This window comes from Fistularia commersonii, chromosome 12 (genome assembly GCF_037954325.1).
Source record: "Fistularia commersonii isolate RoL2024-O1a breed Wild chromosome 12, RoL_Fcom_v1.0, whole genome shotgun sequence".
Lineage (NCBI taxonomy): Eukaryota > Metazoa > Chordata > Actinopteri > Syngnathiformes > Fistulariidae > Fistularia > Fistularia commersonii.
Window position 1 is genome coordinate 15,588,036 of NC_141295.1, and position 21,795 is coordinate 15,609,830.

At 40.6% G+C, this 21,795-nt stretch overlaps 1 protein-coding gene across 1 annotated transcript; it reads left to right on the plus strand.

Moving 5' to 3' along the window:
* The first annotated feature begins 4,915 nt into the window (after positions 1-4,915).
* On the plus strand, positions 4,916-20,694 carry smad1 (SMAD family member 1). The gene is made up of 7 exons (XM_086157363.1): positions 4,916-5,062; positions 12,116-12,636; positions 15,502-15,765; positions 15,855-15,971; positions 17,390-17,611; positions 17,857-18,113; positions 19,205-20,694. Exons 2-7 carry the CDS (start codon positions 12,237-12,239, stop codon positions 19,346-19,348), a joined length of 1,404 nt encoding a protein of 467 aa, XP_086013489.1. The 5' UTR covers positions 4,916-5,062; positions 12,116-12,236; the 3' UTR covers positions 19,349-20,694.
* Positions 20,695-21,795: the final 1,101 nt, after the last annotated feature.

Genomic DNA, 21,795 nt, shown 5'->3' on the forward strand with positions numbered 1-21,795 from the left:
TATACGACAAGACAAGTATCTAAACCATGAAAATACCTTGGAGGAAAACAAACGTGGCAATACCTAAATAGATAAATAATAATGATTTACGATGAACCACATACTGCACAAATACAATGAGCCTCACTTCATTTAAAGAGCACATCTTAAATTGACAATATGTTGAGCAAGCAGAAGGGGAGGCAGCGTCCCCCTCTGATTGGTGCATCCTCTGTCTCTGTGCAATAAAGGTAGAGGAGGTAAACCGAGAGCCCCTGGAGACAGCGTTCAAATATTACCACCCCAGACATTATTTCTAGAAGGACTTGCAAAAAGCCGCGATAAGTGAGCCACCCGTTTGAAATGTGAGCTGGCCCGATGCGCTGCTGCCATACCTCACATTGCTGCAAAAAATTTTGATGGGCCTGCCAAGAGCCCTCGGATGGCAAAATGAATCGCATGTGTGAGGGAGTGTCATCTAAACATGTGTGTCACTCATCGTTAAGCATTTCAACCCCGTGCTAATTCATAGCAGTCTATGGAGTTAATGTTGTAATCAATCCCGACCCATGATTCTGCTCTTCCTCTGTCTGGCTAGAGACAGGCAGCGCTCCAACGTTTCTAAATGGCTCCCGATCCTCGTGAACCCTGACCGAATAGAGCCCACTACGTGGCTCAAATGTTAATGTCATGTCTACGCATGTTACGTGCAACATTTTGGCCTTGTAGGTCTTGCCCTGTTTTGGTTTCAAGGAACACAGAAGTCTTCCCCCTCTTCCTTTAGGTGACATTCCATTTCCATAGCCTGAAAGAAACACTCGAGCGCAGAAAATATCAAGGCTCTCTTTTCAGCCTTTTCATCAGAGATGGTAAATGTAGTTTGTTTTGAAGAAATTCAAATATCAAATCATCACTTCCTCCTGATTCTGGACTTCGTATTCATATCCAAGGCATCTGATGTTGTCGTTCTGTTTTTCTATTTATGCAATTACCAACTCCCACCTGTATGTGCTGTATGTGTGTCACTTTAAAAAGAAAAAGTCAGAATCCTAAAACCGTCACGTATTCATTATCATTTAAGATATCAAACTCAGGTAATGAAAATATCCACACTCAAACACAAATTGGCATTTAAAATGTGCATCTTACCCTAGGTGTCTTGCATAAAGTGGACTCTCTACAGGATAACCGCAGCAAAATTACAGCGCATTAAATGACAAGTTTCTTGAAAGGAAGTACATGTTTAAAGCTTTATGTAAATGTATATAAAAAGATACATCAGTCGGTTGCATGGTTATTGATTGAAGGATGCTGCTGACCTGTACACGGGAGCTCTATTACAGGGTCGAATAACTATAAGAAATACTTTTTAGAGTGGCATTTAATGTCCTAAAACCCCATTTGACGGGACTGACTCACCTCTTTTACGCGCAAACCGAGCCCCGATCTTTCTTGGGTTTCAGAGACTTTTGATCCTAAACGTACGATAAGCCAAGCGTTCTCCGACAACAGACAAAGGAGATGACCGCTGCGGCGTTTCCTCCACCGGCGGTCGGTTTCCCCGCTTCGTGATGGCTCAACATCAGGGGAACGCATCACGCTGTGTCCACATCATTTTATGAAGTGTACTTGTTTTGTGTGGGTATAAAAAATTCCGAGCTAAAAGCGTTTCGAATCTGCATGTCAGTGGTTTTAAATGAAGTCATTAGCTCCACGAGGACTCAACAACAAAGAATAGAATTAAAATAGACGTGGATAAAAGTAGATCTACTTTCCATTGTGGGTTTTTTTTGGTGGAAAACACTGGAAAAGGGGGAGAAAAGATAACAGAGAAGAGACTACGTAGGAGTCGTGGCAAGACAGGCTCCACATTCATGCGGCGCAATAAAATTGTTGATCTGGACAGTTGTTGATGTGTAAAAATAGAAAAAGCCTTAAAAACTACGACAACAACAGCACTCTATTTTCAGCCGCCTATCTGCTCCGTCAGATAAATTAACACCTCGGAGTCATGAGGAGACACATGCTGAGCCATCCTGAATGGTAATCTGCTTGCCATTAAGAAACCGTTGCTTCAATTACTCTTGAAATTGCTCAGACTTGGCTGAACTTTGGATAGTTTGGTAAAGAGGCCCCCGCCATATGCCCAGAACAAGGGAAAATTGTGCATTGCGATGAAATATCTTTAAATAATGTCATTATATAGTAAACACGAAATCATATTTGAGCCAGAAAGGTCTGAGGTAGAGTGTCATGGATATAAACAAATGTGGAACTTAGTCATCGCATAGAATTTGATTTTTGCTCAGTCCCGGCAATGGAGTCCACTCATTTGTTTGTTTTAAAATTTAACTGACCCCGGTCTCTGTTTATAAAAGCGCATATATTAGCATTATGCCTATTTTGCTCATGGAAAATATACAAATAGAATGAATATTAACTCTTAAGCTTCTAATCGTCCCCTTGCACATAAATGTAATAAACGTACAAATTAAAAAAAGGAAATGAAAGACAAATGAAAAAAAAAAAAATGCATTTAAAGCAGCTGTATTTGTATACATATGGAAAAGGACAAGCGCAGGATAACCAATCCTAACATTCATGACAAAAAGACAATAATGCTCTGGTGCAGAAATTAAAGATGAGCCACTTGTGTGTACTGAAGAAGCAAAACAATAGTTACATTTATGAGGTTTTCTGTTTCGATTTTGTTAGACAAAATGTATGACTGTATGAATCTAATTACAAATAATGATTTACACCAAATCTCAAAATGGAGATTTTTTTTATTCTTCACAAAGCGGAGGTACAAAATTCAAAGCATTCAGACCTTGAAGTGGTAAAGTTTCCATGTTTATTTTACAGATCCCTCATTTTTTAAATTTTTTGCAAATTAATTGTTTGCTGACAGCGTTAATTGGGAGACTTGTAGTCTACAACAACCACCATTTAAAATGGTTTCAAAATAAAGGTCATTATTGAGGTTTATCTAGTCTATAAAAAATACCACAAAATGTCACCTTTGGATTATTTATTATAGCTTTAATTCTTTCTTTACACTCAAAAACAGGTAAATTGATTGCATGCAAGTGTAAGTGTTTTACAAAATATTGTGACTCATCAGTTGTGATATTAATCTCATAAATTACATTTTTTTAAGAAAGCTTTTACAACCCAGACACTAAAAGTAAGAATATCATCACATCGCTGCTGTGGGATGAACTTCCACCTAGTATTACACCAATTTAAAATAGGAGATAAAAACTCAAATAAAACGCTTTGTGTAGTGCAAAAGTATAGAATTCTAGTATTCTTTTGGATAAATACTTAATATCATAATACAATATAATACTGAATAAATATTATAGTAAACCAGTCAGATCTTGGCTTTATTCATATACAGGACTTCTTTATCTTGTGTAATGCAATTACAAAAACAAAAAAGTCATACATTCTTGATTCAACTTAAATATTGCAAGCCTATTATTATTTTAATATTGCTGATTATGGCTTACATCTTAAGAAAACTCAAAAATCCTAACTCAAAATATTAGAATATCATGATTTTTTTTTTTTTTAATAGCATCACAGAAGATAAAGAACTTTATCACAATATTATAATTTTCTGAGACAATCCTGTATAATGCAAACAAACCCTCTTCCTATTGGGATAAATATGTGTTAAATAAAAAAAAAAAAAAAAGATGTAAATCGAGGGTTTTCTGTCTCTATACCTCCTGATCATCATCTTCTCCTCTTCCTCGCAGTTTTTTTTTTCTTCACCCGCCTCACTCAGACATTCTGTCGCCAGCGCCGTGACGTCACCTGCACCAGGAGCCTCCGCCGCCGACGGTTCACCTCCGCCCGCATTCAACATAATCTAGTCCCTCTTTCACCGCCGCAACGCAACCCTGACCTTGGTTAATGAACTTGCAGAGAAGGAGCTTTGTTGCGGTTCACCTCACATGAATGGAGACTTTTAAGAAAAACTTCCACGCTTTTTTTTTTTTTTTTTGCACAAATATCGTGATATCTGTCAAAATCAGGAACAGGAAGTTTTGATTGAATACAATCTGGACTGCGTAGAAGTCTTAGTTTAAACGCACACTGACTGCCCCCCTCTACCCCCATCCCCGTGCATGTATTTAACTTACATGACTTTTTTTTTTGGACCATCTCGATATAGTGCAACTTGCGTCTGTTGTTTTGATTAGGAGATTGTAATCGCATCACAAAGTAGCCTATTTTTCATTCTTCTTCAACAGCCCATTTGAAAAAAGGAGCTCTTTCTCATGCACATATGAAATAGCTCACTCCTGAGGAAATGACAACCTGCGTCTCCTGGTCGCCCTGAAGGCTATTTTCATGCATTTAATCGCATTGTTGACGGCGCAGAACTGTAAAAAAGAAAAGAAAAATCAGTCTCCAAATGCAACCTCCACGTTAAAAAAATGAAAATGTGTGATCGCGGCGTGTATAAGCATGCTCCTGTAAACACTTGCACACTATTGTTCCCCCCCCTGACAACATAAATAGCGCTTATCGTTTCACAATCAAAGCAAAGAGTGAAACTGGGAGGTCAGTGGGCGTGTAGACTGTTATCAGAGAAAACAAAAAAAGTTCCGTATCTGTTAAAACTTCTGTTTTGAGAATGAATGAAGGCTTCTGAGTAGATTTTAATAAGATCGGGATGATTGAAAAGTTCAACAGGAGTGACAACTGTCTACATGTACTGATAGTTACCGTCTTCGATCACTAAACTGGGGGGGGCGGGAGTGAAAACAAACAAACAAACAAATAACTTATTAAATTGAATATGCAGCATGGCGGTGGGGATTTAAAGAGAAAACCCCGCGTTGTTTGCAGGTTACATAATCCGATTCGGCGTGGAGGTTTTTGGGGAGTGTAAAAAGTAGGTCTTGTTATTGTCGGGGGCTGCAACCCGCGGAGTGATACTGGCGCTCAGCGGAGGGTGATGCGGCCCCGCGACTCCCTGACGCCAGGCCGAGCGAAGCCCAAGCAGGCGGGGAGAGAGAGCACACAAGACGGGACACACACTCTCCGAGCTCCGCTCCAACAGAAGGTACTGTAAACTTTTTTTTTTTTTTTTTTTTAAATATCTTTCCTCATTTTTCCCCCTTCCAAGGCTTTAAAACGTGTTTCAAACAAAGTTTCATTTTTTTAAATGTCCGTGTGTTCTGTCTTTGTCGTGTGTTTTGTAGCGTCTGGAAGTAAATGTTACATCCTAACGGTTCTCACCTCGGTAGTATGTCAGCTTGCAGTTTCAAATTCCCCCCTTTTTTACTTACTGTAACTTGTCGCTCTTCCTTTGGGAGATCTGGAGCTAGTCGAGCCTTTAAATAGGAAGATATCCCCAGGAAAAAGGCAAACCTAATTTGGATGTAATGTGTTGTGTCCCTCAATGTGTATATCACTACAGGAAAATCAATTCCCGTTGTGAAATTGCTCAAGTGTTGCAGATGTTTATCAAAAACATACCTTCAGTCGGGCAACACACACACACACACACACACACACACACACATACACGAATTAAAAAAAAGCTTTTCAAGTGACTTTCATACTGCTTATTTTCACCAAAACTTTCATATGGAAGTGTGATAGGTGATGCTTTGATATCATACACGTTGTTAGTAGTATGATAAATGTTACCTGTGCCAACAAGGGGGAAAACAGCAACAGTTCATTTACATGTGTTTTTTTTTTGAGGAGCTGATCCTCTTTAAAGAAAAATTGAAAATAATTGTTAAATTTGTATTCATCCAGCAGGCCTCTTATGCAATGATTTGCTACGGGCGTCACTAAACCTGTGGGTAATGCATGCCTATGTTGTGTTTACTGTACCACACGTGTCACACGTCTTCCTTTCACTAAAACGAGATTTTTCACTTTTCCCTCATTGCATTGTGTCGTCTTCCTGCAGACACTTGCTAAAGCGGCCGAAACCACACCAATGCGCCGTGTGTCTTGTGCGTGGTTTTTGCGGTGTTTATGAATTTGTGTGTGTTTGAGTATGTGAGACAGGGAGAAAGAGGGAGAGAGAGAGAGAGAGAGAGAGAGACCTACAGCAGCTTAAGCGAGATCTCCTGACATTATTGAAGATGACATATCAGATTACCCAAAGGACAGGAATTTGTCCTTGTCTGTGATTTACTTCAATTGTTTTATATTCCTGTGTTCTGAGAGAGAGCGCGGCTTTACATTATCTCGTGAGATTTGGAGAAATTGTGTTTTTACAGGATTGAAATGTCAGCATTGGTTTTGCTTCAGGAAGAGACATCTTCACCAAGTTGCGCCGATTTGACGGTCGGTCGCTTTTGTCATGTTGTTTCTCTCTTTCCAGCAACCTATAGACAGAAAACTAAGGAATCTTCAAGTTGCGATGAATATACTGTGACAAAGGCAGGAAAAATGAACGCACAGGTGTAAATATAGGTTAGCTGCATTCCTGCATGCGGAAAGTCAGTCACAACAGTCGCGAAGAGCATCAAAACCCTCCTGTTTGTCTGCATGGCCCAGACATCATATCCCACCATGTGTTGGGGTGAGGTGTCCATCCTAACACAACACAAACCTCAACGCCGAGTTCCAGGCATGGCTGACATAGCTGCTTGAAACCCCATGTGTTTGCTAGTTATGTCTGCAGCTGTATTGGAGCGTGTGTCCCGGGCGTTTCTTTAAAGTCATTAATTTGACTGCATACCACACTTTGAATTTCTGGTCCTTTCATTTGTGACAGAAAGAAACATGTGTCCTGCAGCCATATGTGACCCTTGCAAGTTGAAGGTGTGTCTCAGATCAATGCGCAATCAAATAGCGGGTTTTTATTTCTTTTTATTTCCATTTTTTTTTAAGTGTATTTTTAGATTGCCCTCGATATGTCAATGAGTCAGATGAATACATTTGTTTTTTTTATTTTTATTTTTATTTTTTTATTGTGGGCTAATAATAGTTTTGTCGAAGGCGTACAACTGATATAGTGATCCTTGTATGAGGGATCTCTTTATGGTGTTGAAAAGTAAATCTTTAACTCAATGAAGGAAGGCAGTGGAGAAAAGAGGCTGCAGTATTTTAATTTAAAAACAGTTCAACGACCAAATTGTTTTCAAAGTGTATGGTTAGGACGCACTCTCTGTTTTTCTTGAAATTATGAGTGTTTTTTAACCTACAAAGATGTGTTCAAGAGCAGGTCGAGATTCTGTTTTCATTGCACCCCATTCAACACATAGTGCACCGTTGCTGTCAAATTGCTTTAAGTTCATTACATGTAAACGGACTGTCTTTTGCTTTGACGCTATTGCCTCCCCCCAAAAATCAAGCAGTTCTGATCATCAGTTTAATAAAGCTAATTAATTTAGATTATTCAGAGATATTATGCCAGATGCTATGCTGGAGTCATATTTTCAAGGCAAGTGTAGCACAATTACAGATAGTTCAGTGGAAAATCCATTGAAGGAAAAAAAAAACCAACAGCTTGCTCACAAGGTTTGAACCACGATTTTGCTCACTCTTTTTATCATTTAAAATTTTTACTTATTTTCTGTCAAAGCTTATCGTTGGCAAAAAAAAATAAAATAAAATAAATAAACAATAACAACAAATGCCCTGTTATAGTCAATATAGAGTTCTCCATCTAAATTAGACCCATCACAATCATTGTTTTTACTTCTTGCAGAAACATGGGAAAATTCAGCAGAGAATCTTGTAGGAAACAGGATGAATCTTGACTTTGGAAGCTGAGAACCGTTACTAGTGTACATTCAGCAGTTTGAGAAACTACAGACACCCGGGGAAAAAAACCAACCAAACAAGCGTTACTGTGCGCCTTGATGAACCATGTTGTTTGTCAGCGCATCCCTGGAAAGTGCACCTTCATTCAGCAAGTGTCAGAGCAGCAGCGATACGAATTTTCTGTATGAGGCATATAAAACATCCCATATTGTCACTATCCACTCAGTGATGACCCTTGAAAGCACTTAATGGTGAAAGTGAAAGGACCAGATATTTGAGTGTTCTCCATCTCTCTCTTAGAAACACTCTGTGTCTTGGATCTCTGACTTGGCTGTCACTCTCACTTTCCCCGCGTCTTTCTCCTTCCACACCATCCCTCTCTTTCTCCCTCCCACCCTCTCTCTCTGTCTATCTCTCTGACTCTCTTCCTGCACTCCTCTGTTTATAGCCTGTGACTCCTTTGAGTGGAAGCTAATGGAGGCCCCATCCAGGACCCTGCTGATAAATAATGTAGCTTCTTTATAATGTTCGGTCCCTCGGGAGGGCCCAGAGCATCATTACTGCCTCCTCATCCTCCGAAGCCCAGGTTTAAATTGATTAACAGACACTGGAGCAGTGCAAAATGATCCATGGGGCTAGTGTAGTGGCTAACAGCTCGCACCAGGTGGGTCAAACCCACCGCCTGTCAGTGTCGCATGATTCCACTCTGTGCTCCCATTAGCCTCAGTCTTTGTCCAGCAGGCAAACTAATGGCCATAACAAGCTTCCACTAACGCAATAGCCAGCGAGCGGTGCATGGACTTGGCTGTAGTGAATGTCAGAGTGTTTTTATGAGGCTGTTGTGTAAATGATGGTGTGTGTGTTTCAGCTTTTATAGCAAGGAGAATGGCGGCCAGGGCCACTGAAGGCATTTATGTGGCTCTTCATTGATGGCGTGAGGCTTAAATACTGGTAAATAAATACAAATAAAAAGAGCAAAACAAAAAGTCTAAATAATATTCAGCCATCAATCTGGTGGGCTTTAAAAGTCATCAAGTTGACCTGCATTTATGGACGGCAAGGCTTAATTTTGAGGTTTAAGATACTAATTAATCAATTTGTTAGTTGTTCACCAATTTAAATTGCATATAATCTAGGGTTTCAGCATCTTAGTTGTGCACTTTAATGAACTTCTAAGCAGAAACCACTGTTTCATTTTAAGGTCAGTTTATCAAATTGAATGTCATAAACATTTGTGAAGATAAAATCAACAATTTGCACAGTAATCTAGCTCAATGTGCCCAAATTGCTAATCCGTTTCATTACATTTTGAAAAGCACTTTGATTATTTTGTTCAATAAACTTATGCAAAGCAAAACAGAGGCACAATGGCACGGTTGTATGTGGGTCGGCCTCCCTGACAGTTTTATGCCAACATAGAAGCAGCACTGAGCGACATTGGGCTCTTATGTCAGCAATCTGTGAGTCTGCCCCTCATGAATTACTGATCCAAAAGGTGGAAATATCACAAAGCAATGGTCACCAGCTGCAATAACCGTGATGAGTATTTTGAAGGCTGCTCCAGATGTTGAAATGCAGCATTGGTGTCTTCCATCTGAAACTGTTTTAAGGCTCATCTCTACAGTCACCGCATAACTTGACGGCAGATAAGACTGGCTGTCACCAAGAGAGCCAACTGAAGACTCAACTGAAGAATCAAAAACCTCCTATGTCTGCGTGCTGACTTCGCTACCAAGATGATCTTGCGTTTTTTTTTCGTCTTTTGAAATTTGTCTTGCGCTCCATTTTAAAACGCAGCTTTCAGTATCAGTCATCTATATATTAGACATTGAGAAGTTAAAACGCAGCAAAATTAACCAACCTCAGCATATGTTAATGTATTTAGAAGCACCACACGTTAGTATTCGATTAATGAAGAATGAGATATGAACCATTTCAAAATAAAAAACTGTTATAAGCCAACACTAATTGTCCAACAACACATCAAATAGCTTATCAACATAGCCTGGATATCTTGCAAAGATAGGCTATGATAGACGAATGTTCTTTTTGATTTTGATATGCATTAAAATACACATTTAATAGCAAGTTGTTCAATCAGTAATCCCAAGGCCCCAAATATTTTGAAGCTCCCTGGAAGAGTCTTCTGCATTAACCGTTCCAATGTGACCTGCCTTCTCTACTCTTAACTCCGTTTGCCTATAAAAGTGAAGTGAGCAAGAAAGGAAGATAAAAAAAGATTAGGATGGTCAGTTTAGGAAACTCCCTTTATTCTCCGCCACCCTGCACCTGTGGAAAATCCTGCAGGCCTCAGCAGAAGGGAAGTGATGTCGCTTTTGTGCAGGCGATGACAGATATGAAGGCATTACTATGCAGCCTGTTTTGTGTAGCTTTGCCTGTGGAGTAGTAGTGGTGTTCGAAGGAGCAGATGTATTATTAGGGGACTTGTAAATAATCTTACTGGAGATATGGTTTACTTTGAGATGCCACAAACTGGCAAACACTAGTCTCAACCTGATTGTTGTCTTGCCTGTTTCAGTTGTTCAGCATCATCTTTTGATGAGCCATTGTGATTTGGATGGTCCAGCTAAATATAGGCGTGATTTGCAATATTCCTGTCAGTGTAGTTGGCAAAAGTAGTAATCAGATGTTCTGTGATATGCGCAGACTCATACATATACATAAACCCGCTGTAAACAGCACCTGTTCTCAGTGAATTTCTCTTCCTATGTGTCAGTATGATGCTGCTTACACATGCAGTTGCTGACAAAGATAGAAATCACTATTCATCCCATAATCTGAAGGGCCAAGAATAACTGCAGAGCAGCCTTAATGATGTATTTGTTCCTGCTCGTAGGAAATCCAATATACTGCAGGCTTTACTGTCAGAGAGTGATGCATCCTCACCCAGTGGGGACAAAAGGCAGTGGATTTCTGACATGCTGTTTATTTGATTCCGGCCTTGCCTCTGCACATTTATGTCCCTAATTGCATTCAGAACAACTTGAAAAGAAGATGGAACAAGGAGAGCTCAATTTCGTCTTGTTTTCCCTTTTTAAAGCTTCAATGTGTGTACCTCTGAGCCACTGAATTGCTCCTGTGGGATCTAAGTGAATGGACTCATTTGTCCTAGGGTCCCAGTGCACTTCCTTTTTATTGTCCTACTCATTGCCAGATTCCTGACCAGAACCAGTGTTTGTTGGTCAGTACGAAAGCTTTGTAGAACATTTTCTCAGAGTTACTCAGCAAAACACTCCATCCTCTGGAAACCGAGGCAGGCATTTTAAACTGGTCGTCAGATAAGGGCCCTACTGATGAGTATTAATTAAAGAATTGCCAAATGTTAAATCTACATATGAAACAGATAGTAAGAATGGATCAGAATCTATTGCACTATCCCTTGTTTGTTGGCTGAAGCTTCCAATGCATTGCTGGATGTCCGTTCATTACAGGGTATTGATTTAACGGTGAACACCCACAGTATGTATGTATGTATGTATGTATGCCAAAACCCTTATACTACAAATCACAATATTCATTTGAATTGGTTAGATACATAGATAAGAAGAAATATATCTTGTTGTACAGTGTGAGATAGTTGTATATTTTTTTTTACCATCAGCCTTGCAATCTGGCAGCATACATCCTTGAAGTGTAATGCAAGCAGGAGACTGAACTTCTAACATCTTCCAAAGTAGAGACTTCTGCTCGCACTGTTGTTCAAATAATGTGTTTCATCAATGTACAAGTCTGTAGTCTATATGAATCAACCTGTTAATTCGGGATTCTTAAAGTTCAAGGTTTTATTAAAATTGTTTCCAAAAATGTCATTCAGAAGCCCTTTTGCATTTTTGATGGATTCAATGAAGCAAGAAAGAGTATTTAAAAAACAGTCATTTCCCAAAAGAAATAAATAAATAAATGGTAAATAAATAAACAAGAGTGAATCCATTTTCAAAATGTTCTCGCCGTTCCTTCGTATGAGTACATACTGCATACTGCATGCAAAGTTGTTTTCTGTAAATTATATTTGTGAGTGGCAGTAATGTGACAAGCCATATGGACGGGAAGCTATCCTGAGAATGTCCGCTTGGGGCTGACGTTCATCGGAGAGTATCCATTGTGTCAATTTCCCAGAGGTCATGACACACATAGGCATGATAGGTGCTGACATCATCAGGCCCTCATTGGGTTCTTTGACAGCCTTCCAGTGAGTCATCATTGCTTTCAGATAAAAAGGTAAATGTAGAACTTCAGACTTGCCATAGTTGCTGCAACTTTTCAAAGGATAGGCCACCTCAAAAAAGACTGGGATACTGGATTTCTTGTAAAGAGCTTTTTGACTTTTCAGATTCTAATTTGCCTCTTGTTTTTCCTCTCACAGGCAACTCGTGTCGGAATCCGAGGAATACCTGAGACTGCATAAACATAGATAATACGCAATAGACTTTCTTTCACTTCTTTTGAACCGAAGGGAGAGGGGGAGGAGGCCAGCTTGTCAAATCATGAACGTGACCTCGCTCTTCTCCTTCACCAGCCCAGCTGTCAAACGGCTACTGGGCTGGAAGCAGGGAGATGAGGAAGAGAAATGGGCCGAAAAGGCGGTGGATGCCCTGGTTAAGAAACTGAAAAAGAAGAAGGGGGCCATGGAGGAACTGGAAAGAGCTCTCAGCTGTCCAGGTCAGCCCAGTAACTGTGTGACAATCCCCCGCTCCCTGGACGGACGGCTGCAGGTGTCCCACAGGAAAGGTCTGCCACATGTCATCTATTGTCGTGTGTGGCGCTGGCCGGACCTGCAGTCCCACCATGAATTGAAGGCCCTGGAATGCTGCGAGTATCCCTTCGGCTCCAAACAGAAGGACGTCTGTATCAACCCTTATCACTATAAACGTGTAGACAGTCCAGGTAAGATTGCCCTCTGAGATGAATTTGAACGTATTTATTTTTAAAATATAGTTCATCAGTTTTCTCAAAGGCAAAGGTGATTTCCTCATATTTCCCAAATCGCACAACCCCAAAAAAATAATCTGTCACAGAAATTTTGAATTGATAATTGACCAGGAACAAAACTATAAAATATTGGCGCAACACTCACAATGTATAGCGCCTTCCTCTATTTATTGCTCACGCTGTAAGGAAAAGCCATTTTAAACGTGGGAAAAGAGTCCGTATTACATGTGTGAAGATTAAATTTCGGTACGCTTCTTGAGGTTTACGCAGCGGAGAGAGAACCTCTCTGCCACTGTTTGAGCCCATGTTAGGAATTTTCACTATAAAATCTTGACCAACATTTAAAAGAAAAGGTGGTAAGATTCTCATTTGCTGTATCTAACCACATCCTCAGCTTAATGGATCGAAGCACAAACACACACACACACACACACACACACACACACACTGCTGCAACATTATCACTACATATCTGGTCCATTAGCAAATGCAAGCCTGATAAGTATCCAGTAAATCACTCGCGGTGGTGTCGAGATCATTTACGATAAACAGCATTTGCACTTATTTTACTAACATTTAGAAGTAAACATGAGCTTTGCCAAAAATGCTAGGAACAGGGCACAGCAAACCTCAACTGTATTATGAGCTCACCGTTATTAACTTTGAATCTTAGCCGTGAACTTGTAAGCCTATGTGTCTCCAGGCCCATCATGCTGCTCTTCTGCTAAGTTTCAAAGAAGAGGAAGCACTTGAATGTAGCATGTGATTTGAGTCGCGAGATGCTGATCCAGTAACTCACACGTGCATTCCACTGTTAATAAGGGTGTGACGCACAAGCGTTGACCCTGTTCCCCATACTGGTGTGCCAGTCTCTGAACAAAATCAACATAATATAAATTCTGCAACAGCAATAATGTTGGATTCCACAGTAAACACTTGAGTTTCAGAGTTTTACGGGGCAGAGTTGGATTGGTTTTGCCTGGGAAGATGTGACAGATCCTGAAACTGATCTAATTTTAAATGGTGAATCAAAATTTTATTCCAGGCATGTCGAGTTGATAAACATGCCAGGCAGCCTTTAACATGGTTTTACATTTAAAAATAAGCCGCCTTTTTGAACACTTTTCTGTGCAAAACGAGCCTGCACAATATTGTTCAGAGAAATCCCCATCTTTCCCCAATGCATTATGACTTCTGCAGATGTTCACTTGTTTTATTTAACCCATCTGTCCCTTATCTTCCTGTTTTGCTCCAGTTTTTTATCATTTAAAATATAATAACCAAGACTGACTTGAGAAAATAAATATATCAGGAGCAGACGTTGAATCCAGAGCCGAGAGATTTTATTGAATCTTTTTCAATGCAGGGCAAATTAAACAGTATTTGATCTATTTCAAAGCAAAAAAACGAGGGTCAGCTGACACATGATAGAAACAGCTGTGTGCCGGGTGATAGGGCTAAGAGTGAGGGTGCGTGTGTGTGTGTGTGTGTGTGTGTGTGTGTGTACATTTGTGTGTGTGTGTGCGTATGTACTCTTTCATTCATGTTTGCAGAAGAGGAAATTCCATCTAGGGGAGAAAGAGATCTTTGTTTTGGCCATGCTACGTACTGCTGTTTTTTGCATTTACATACACATATAGCACACTCAGGCGCACACACACGCGCGCACGCGCACTCTAACACTACTGGGCATGTTACAAGCATCAGGATACACATCCATGCCTTAACACAGTTTTTGTGAGGCTGCTTGAACAGGAAGCCAGTCACCCAAATACAATGGAAGGAAGGAGTTGCTGCCTGCCTCGCACACTTTTTGTTTTAGCAGCACGGGGAAGCATGAGAGCCGAGGTGATTCAAACCAGTAACACCTGTGGGTTTTCACTGCCCCAATTTCTCCCCTTATATCACAGGAATACACACACATCTTCCTTCATTGTTCTCTCGAGCATTTCAGTAGCACGCCTGCTGCGTACTTACCATGTGAAATAAACAGTGGTTCATTAGCGATCATAGCACCCATGGACCACCTGCAAGCACACAGATTACACCTTGGACATAGACAATTTCAAAAACCTTTCTTCACCTGCACAACTTTTAGAGATACAGATACAGATACATACGCTGTGGTGTGCATGCACAGACCCTGAATAGCCCTTAAATCAGCCAGAATGTTTACACCTCTGCCTTTCAATGAACATATTTAAGAATCTTGACCATATACTGCCAGACTAGCAGACCAAAGCCTTACTTAGGGGAAATATTTCAGTAAGTACTTTCTAAATAAAAGTTTTGCCTTGCACTTCAGGCAAAGAACCCAGCCCTTATTGAGTTATCTACATATTTGCATGAAACGGGCATCAGATTGTGGTTTTTGGACAGTTTCAGAAACAAATTACTGTAAAAGCTATGACTTATTGCTGCAGCAATACACGGATCCAAATCTTAAAAAGCGTACTATGACTTTTTAAAAGACAAAAAAATCTATCATTTGATGCTGTCACAATGTATGCAGGAAATAGTTTTTCATTACAGTCTGACATCATGGAAGCAGAGACATTTTAATAACTTTAAAACATAAATGCATTTAACTCTTCATGTTTTGATTATACCCTAAAAGACTGAGAGAGATTTCAACATTATTTTTTTTTCCTCAGTATTTCTGTCTGGTGAGATAAAACTAGGTAGTAATTTTTAAGGATATGAAACCCTTGTACTTAAGAGGCTGAAAAAATATGTTGGATTTTATTGTTTCAGCTCCTGTGTTTTTATTGCTGACAATTGCTAATGTAGTAAAGAACTTCCTTTTTTTTTGATCCTCAGTACTGCCACCTGTATTGGTACCACGGAATAGTGAGTTCAATGCCAAGCATACGATGTTGCCTCGATTCCGCAACCCTCTACAACAGAACGAGCCTCACATGCCTCAGAATGCCACCTTCCCAGAATCCTTTGCTCAGGCCAACACGATGCCTTTTCCCCATTCACCGGGAAACAGCTACCCAAACTCGCCCGGAAGCGGCAGCAATGCCACCTTCCCTCATTCGCCCTCCAGCTCTGACCCCGGCAGTCCATTCCAGATGCCAGGTGGGTACAGGAAGTAGCCCCTTCTTCTCTCCATGCTTAGCCCAATATTAACCAACTCTGATTTTGGCTTTGTCTGCTTTCTGATACAGAGACTCCTCCTCCTGCCTACATGCCCCCAGAGGAGCAGATGACTCAAGATTGCCCCCAACCAATGGACACCAACCTAATGGCCCCGCCCTTGCCACTAGAGAGTACAAACCGTGCAGGTAGTCATGGTAGATAGTATGTCAAATACATATTCAACAATACCATCCACATACAGTAAAGCTTGGTGCTGCGGCTTTTGTTATGTGCACGCGCAGAAATGTCCAGGAAACTTGTATATCCAGGTTGGTCATGGTGAAACTGTTGATGCAAAAATAATTGAGATTAAACCTAAACAGTACCTGGAAATGGCCCACAAGCTTTCAGTGATGCTCTGTTTGTGGGTGCGAGCCCAGAGGAAGCTCAGAGCCTCAGCAAATTAAGCCAGACCTCAGAGCAGCTTTATGAGGCCTATAAAAGCCGAGCCTTATGTCATCTCTGCTTGTGGTAATGACTTGAAACTCCTTAACGATAACATTCCCTAATTACATCCAACTTCCAGATCTAAATGTGGTGAAATAATTGCTGCTATTGTGGTTTTACATTTATAGTGTTCGACACGCTCTCGATCTGAACCCTGCTTGTCATGAACACCTTACAGACAAGTGGCATATGATTTGTACACAAAAAAGGCCTAGTTTTTATGCCAGCCGTCATTTCTGACAAAGACAAGTCAGGCCAACATGATTTTTTTTTTTTTGCCATTGTCATTGAATTGGATTTTGAAAAGTAATGTTTCAAAGAAAACGCCAAATTTTTCAAAATTACTCAAGGGACAAAAAAAAAAAGAATTGTTGCCGATATTCTCCAAACATTCTCATAGAGCAGGAATAATATTGTGCAGTTCTGTACACAGTTCTGTGAGACTTGGGACCTTGCTCACTTGTGATGAAGGCACCAACAGGAAAAAACTAATGAAATGTTTGGCTGGAAGCTGGAATTTGGGGAGTATTTAAGTTTTTTTTTTTTTCCACAAGGTGCATCCTGTACAGAGAAGTGTATTTCTTTTGTCGACCAGCTCTGGGAAAAGCAAAAACAGAACACACCTGCTCACTGGTGCCACAATACAGAGGAAGTTTCGGAGAAGTATTTGCTTAGATAAACAAAATTTATTCCTCTCTCACATAGGGTGAGGCCAGTTGGCAGTGACTTGCCCGAGATACCAGACACATTGGGAATGACCAGCCTCTTCTATTGACTGTCTGACTGCTCAATAAAGGATTGCAAACAAACCACAGACAGTGTGCACGCTTTAGGATGTGTCTGCATTGATTTTGGTCAGCGCAAATGTACACAAATGTAGCCACTGGGTCCTGTAGGCTTATTCAAGTCACTGTTATGGGCTACCGGGGACAAGTTTGAGGAGACAGATCTTCGACTGACTAAGATTTATAACTTGGTCTCCGATTATATTGCTTGTTATTGCCCTCGGTTGCTCAGAGGGGTCTTAAATGTGGATTCATTTAGTTATTTGTTTTTGTCTGACTCTGAAAGTGCAATCCTCAGTTCACTCTTGTGGCTTGTTGTGTTCCCCGTGCAGATGTGCAGCCGGTGGCCTACGAGGAACCCAAGCACTGGTGTTCAATTGTTTACTACGAGCTCAACAATCGCGTCGGAGAGGCATTCCAGGCTTCTTCCACCAGCGTGCTTGTCGACGGCTTCACGGATCCCTCCAACAATCGTAACCGGTTCTGCCTCGGCCTGCTCTCCAATGTCAACCGCAATTCCACCATTGAGAACACCAGGCGGCACATTGGCAAAGGTGCAGTGTCCAAAGCTGTCAATGCCCGTAGCACACCGGCTGTCAGCAGTCGAGACAAAATCAATTAATATTGACGCTAAGTGTTCGGGATTAGAGGAAACAATAACAACAAATTGAATCATCATTTCGGTGTAGTGATTGCAGATTGATCACACTGGTGTTTTGGGATCATTGTTTCGGATGATTAAGTCGTTGTCACTGTTTTTCGGCCGACAAACACTTATCTGCGTTGCGCTTCATCCCAGGTGTCCATTTGTATTACGTCGGTGGAGAGGTGTACGCGGAATGCCTGAGCGACAGCAGTATCTTCGTCCAGAGTCGTAACTGTAACTACCATCATGGTTTCCACCCAACGACCGTCTGCAAGATTCCTAGCGGCTGCAGCCTGAAGATCTTCAACAACCAGGAGTTTGCTGAGCTGCTGGCCCAGTCCGTCAACCACGGCTTTGAGGCTGTTTATGAGCTCACAAAGATGTGCACCATCCGCATGAGCTTCGTCAAGGTAAGCTTGGTCGGACGATTGGTTTTTATCTACCTGAAAAGACTTTTCTGTATTTGGCTCAGAATGTTGCCATCTTTTCTTAAGGGACAAATTCTTTTTAGGTATCATTAATTCTGTCTCTTTGTGGGTGTACTGTAGTTTTAAATAAAGAGATGCTGGCATTTTTAACCAAATATTATCAATCCTATTCATCCTTTCTTGCCTGGTAAAATTCAAAAGACGGGATCGTTGATTTTCTATAAGCCACAGTTTGTTTCGATGGTTTTGTAATCGCCGTGCTTCTCTTCTGTCATCTCTCCTTAAATTCATATCACATGGATTATTAATATTATGTTTTCAAAATGTTTGAATTGCAAATCTCCCAGGAAGCTATCTGTTTCTGAGATTGCTGAAATGCTTCATTGCACACTTTGCATGTTTTATCAACACTGTCTACTGCTGTTATGTAAATTTTAGTCTCAGGTTTTTACTCTGGCTGTAAATTAAGGCTGCTTATATCGGAGGAAATCCTTTGAAGCACAAGAGCAGGTCAGCTGATTGAAACTGAATTAAAAGCTGCAATTTTCAAAGCACAATGATGTCTAACATTTGTTGAAGATATAACGTGTGTCCCGATACCTTTACTGAATGAAGTCTTGGAATAGCACGCAAAGGTTCTCCTCACGTTATATCCCACAGGTCATACAAACTATACCGGTTTGATCCATAAATCAAACAGTGGTAACTAGAGATGATTGAATTATTTGCGTGATTATTATCACACAAATGAGCCGTCACTAGGATATTTTGTCAAAATCCTTCGAGAACCAGCGTAATGAATCTGCTGCCTCATTTTCAGCCTGAAATTAAAAACAAACAAAAAGTGTAAAGAAAGAGAATAAAAAAAACTTTTTCCCAAGGCATTTCTAAAATGCTTTCAAATGTTTCTCCTCCTTATAAAGCACTTTTGGCTAATACACGTCACAATACCGAGTCTAAATACCAAACATTAGGTGTTGAAAAAGTCGGGATCAACAATAAGCCGTTCAAATGAAACGTGGTGGACGGAACCCTCCCCCAAATTGTAATGGCAGTGTTTTCCAATGTTCCAGGGCTGGGGAGCCGAATACCACCGCCAGGATGTGACCAGCACCCCCTGTTGGATTGAGATTCACCTGCACGGCCCCCTGCAGTGGCTGGATAAGGTCCTGACTCAAATGGGGTCTCCCCACAACCCTATATCCTCAGTGTCCTAGGCTTTGCCGTCTCTGGCCCTGTGGCCATCTGTACCCCAGAATTTCAGTCTAAGTAGCAAGAATAGAGGAGAGCTGGCCCTAGATCAGTTCGTGTTTCGTCAAATCCGCTCATTCGGTGAACTAATGAAGTTTTGACTAAAACACAAGCTGAGCTGGGAGGGGTTGTTTTATAGGTTGGCTTGTTTTCTACTTGAAGGACATATGAATTGGGCACATTCACAGACTGGGAAAGGAGTAAGCAAAGTGAGCATGATGCAACTGGAAGATACTTGATCTTTGTGACCAACTGTAATAATCTAACCATCACACTCATCATGACGCAAGTATCCTCCCTGATCTTGCTCCCACTTCTCCTTTTCATTGTTCTATTATTCTGACTCATGTTTGCATCTAAATATTCCCTCTGAAATCCAGATATACATGTGTGGTTAACATAATTATGGGACATTCCAAGTCACCAAAATTGCAGCTGGCCGCTCTCTACAGGCTGTCTGCGATGAAGTTGGCGTGAAATGTACAAAGTTAGCAGCGACTTGGAGGATGACCAGTATGACTGACAAAATTGTAATCATCTCTCGTGAAAAAGAGCGTCCGGGCAAAATTTAGGGGGGAGTTTTAGAGTTTAGGATGGGGGCGGGGGGTTAGTGTGGGACAAGGCACGAAAAGGGCATTTCAGATTAAATAAAAACACTAATGTTTAAATGTTGCTCATCTTGTGTTACACTCGTGTTTTCAATTAATTTTGATTTTGAAAGAAAAAGGAATCGTGTTTGGATATATTCACTGTTAGAGTAAGTGCTGTGCCGTCTGGTTTTACGAAGCATAGTTTGGTTAGTGTAGTGCTACACATTTATGACTGGTAGCTGAACACCATGCAGGCAAATACAAGTGCAGCTTCATTTCCCCCATAATGTTTTCAGTACTGTACCGTACTGTTTCATCATTTCTATTACAATGACTGAGCAAATCTTGTTAAACGACTGTCATGGGAAAACATTGAGCTTTCAAATTTTGATTGTGTACCCACTGAAAAAGGGTATCTGTTTCTGAAGTCCAAATGGTATGTTTTTAATCCAATATTTCTTTCATTTCTCTTATGCTTTTAGCAAACTTCCTTGCTTCTAAACTGTCATACTCTTAACATTCTTTTTGTATTTTGGAACATGTTTTTTTTTTTTTGTTTGTTTTTGTTTTTCTTGGTTGTCTGCACTTTCACAAGTTGCCTCTTCTTTTTCCTAGTTCTCCTTTTCAGTTTTTGCTCAGTAAAACTCCCAGAAAAGCAGTTTTATTCCATGAATATCAAGTCTCTACTGGAGGATTCAAATAAATTTGTTTCAGTACTTGCACTTTGTCTGTCTCCTTTTTACCAACAGTCGGGACATGTTAGTGTTTAATTATAGGTCACCCAATAACCAATTATGGATAATGGTATTGTCAGAGACATTTAAAAACATCCACCAAATTCTGCATGTGTGTATTTATCTGTCTGGAGGTAGGCCTTCAATTACAGAGGAGCAACAATTACAAATGTGTGTGTGTGAGCCAACTTCACCAGTGTTAAGGATAATGGCATTTTCTGTCAAGTTGCAATGTCTTCCCCTTTGTTTTGTGGGACATATTGTGAAATTCCTGTAACATTTAGAACCACTTTTTAAGAAGCTCCCTTGCAGACCATTGACTGGAGTGTGTGTGTGTGTGTGTGTGTGTGTGTGTGTGTGTGTGTGTGTGTGTGTGTGTGTGTGTGTGTGTGTGTGTGTGTGTGTGTGTGTGTGTGTGTGTGTGTGTGTGTGTGTGTGTGTGTGTGTGTGTGTGTGTGTGTGTGTGTGTGTGTGTGTGTGTGTGTGTGTGTGTAGGAGTTTCACTTCACAACATGACGTGGGTGGCACGGTTATGTGGAGATTAGCACCGCAGCCTCCTCAGACTTTGCATGTTTCTTCCAAATTTCAGTCGTGCGTGTCAGGTGGACAGTAGACTAAAGAATGTCTGACTTCAACTGTCGGCCGATCTGAGTGTCCCTGATGACCTGCCCACACTTTTCCGACATCGCCTTGATCAATTTCTCCACATCTATGTAACTAAAGGACAACAGCTGAATAAAGAATTTATGTTAGTGTAATGTTCAATCCAGCATGGAACTCTCCAATGCTTAAACACCATCAGCAGTTACCTTAACCCTCAAAACATATGTATAAACGTTATAGATGGTCTGTAGACAAAAGCTTACTTTTATAAATGATGGCTTTTTAACAATTATTTGAAATTCTTCATTTCAACAGTATCTCGTAAGGCCTGAAGCCACCCTGTGCTTAAATACTTGTATTGCTCATGGTTCAACAATGAACCTTCGTGTTCAAAGAAATAAGGTTTATACAGGCCTTCTCATTTCTTTTAATTATGTTTTTAATGCTGTTTTTTTTGTAATGGATATTTCCCCAGTTTTGCACTGT

What these genes read in the sequence shown, in the direction of transcription:
- smad1 (XM_086157363.1), top strand. Translation starts at nt 12,237, where the DNA reads ATGAACGTGACCTCGCTCTTCTCCTTCACCAGCCCAGCTGTCAAACGG. An exon ending in TAAACGTGTAGACAGTCCAG is followed by an intron (nt 12,637 to 15,501) that starts GTAAGATTGCCC and finishes TTTGATCCTCAG; the next exon opens with TACTGCCACCTGTATTGGTA. An exon ending in CAGGCGGCACATTGGCAAAG is followed by an intron (nt 17,612 to 17,856) that starts GTGCAGTGTCCA and finishes GCTTCATCCCAG; the next exon opens with GTGTCCATTTGTATTACGTC.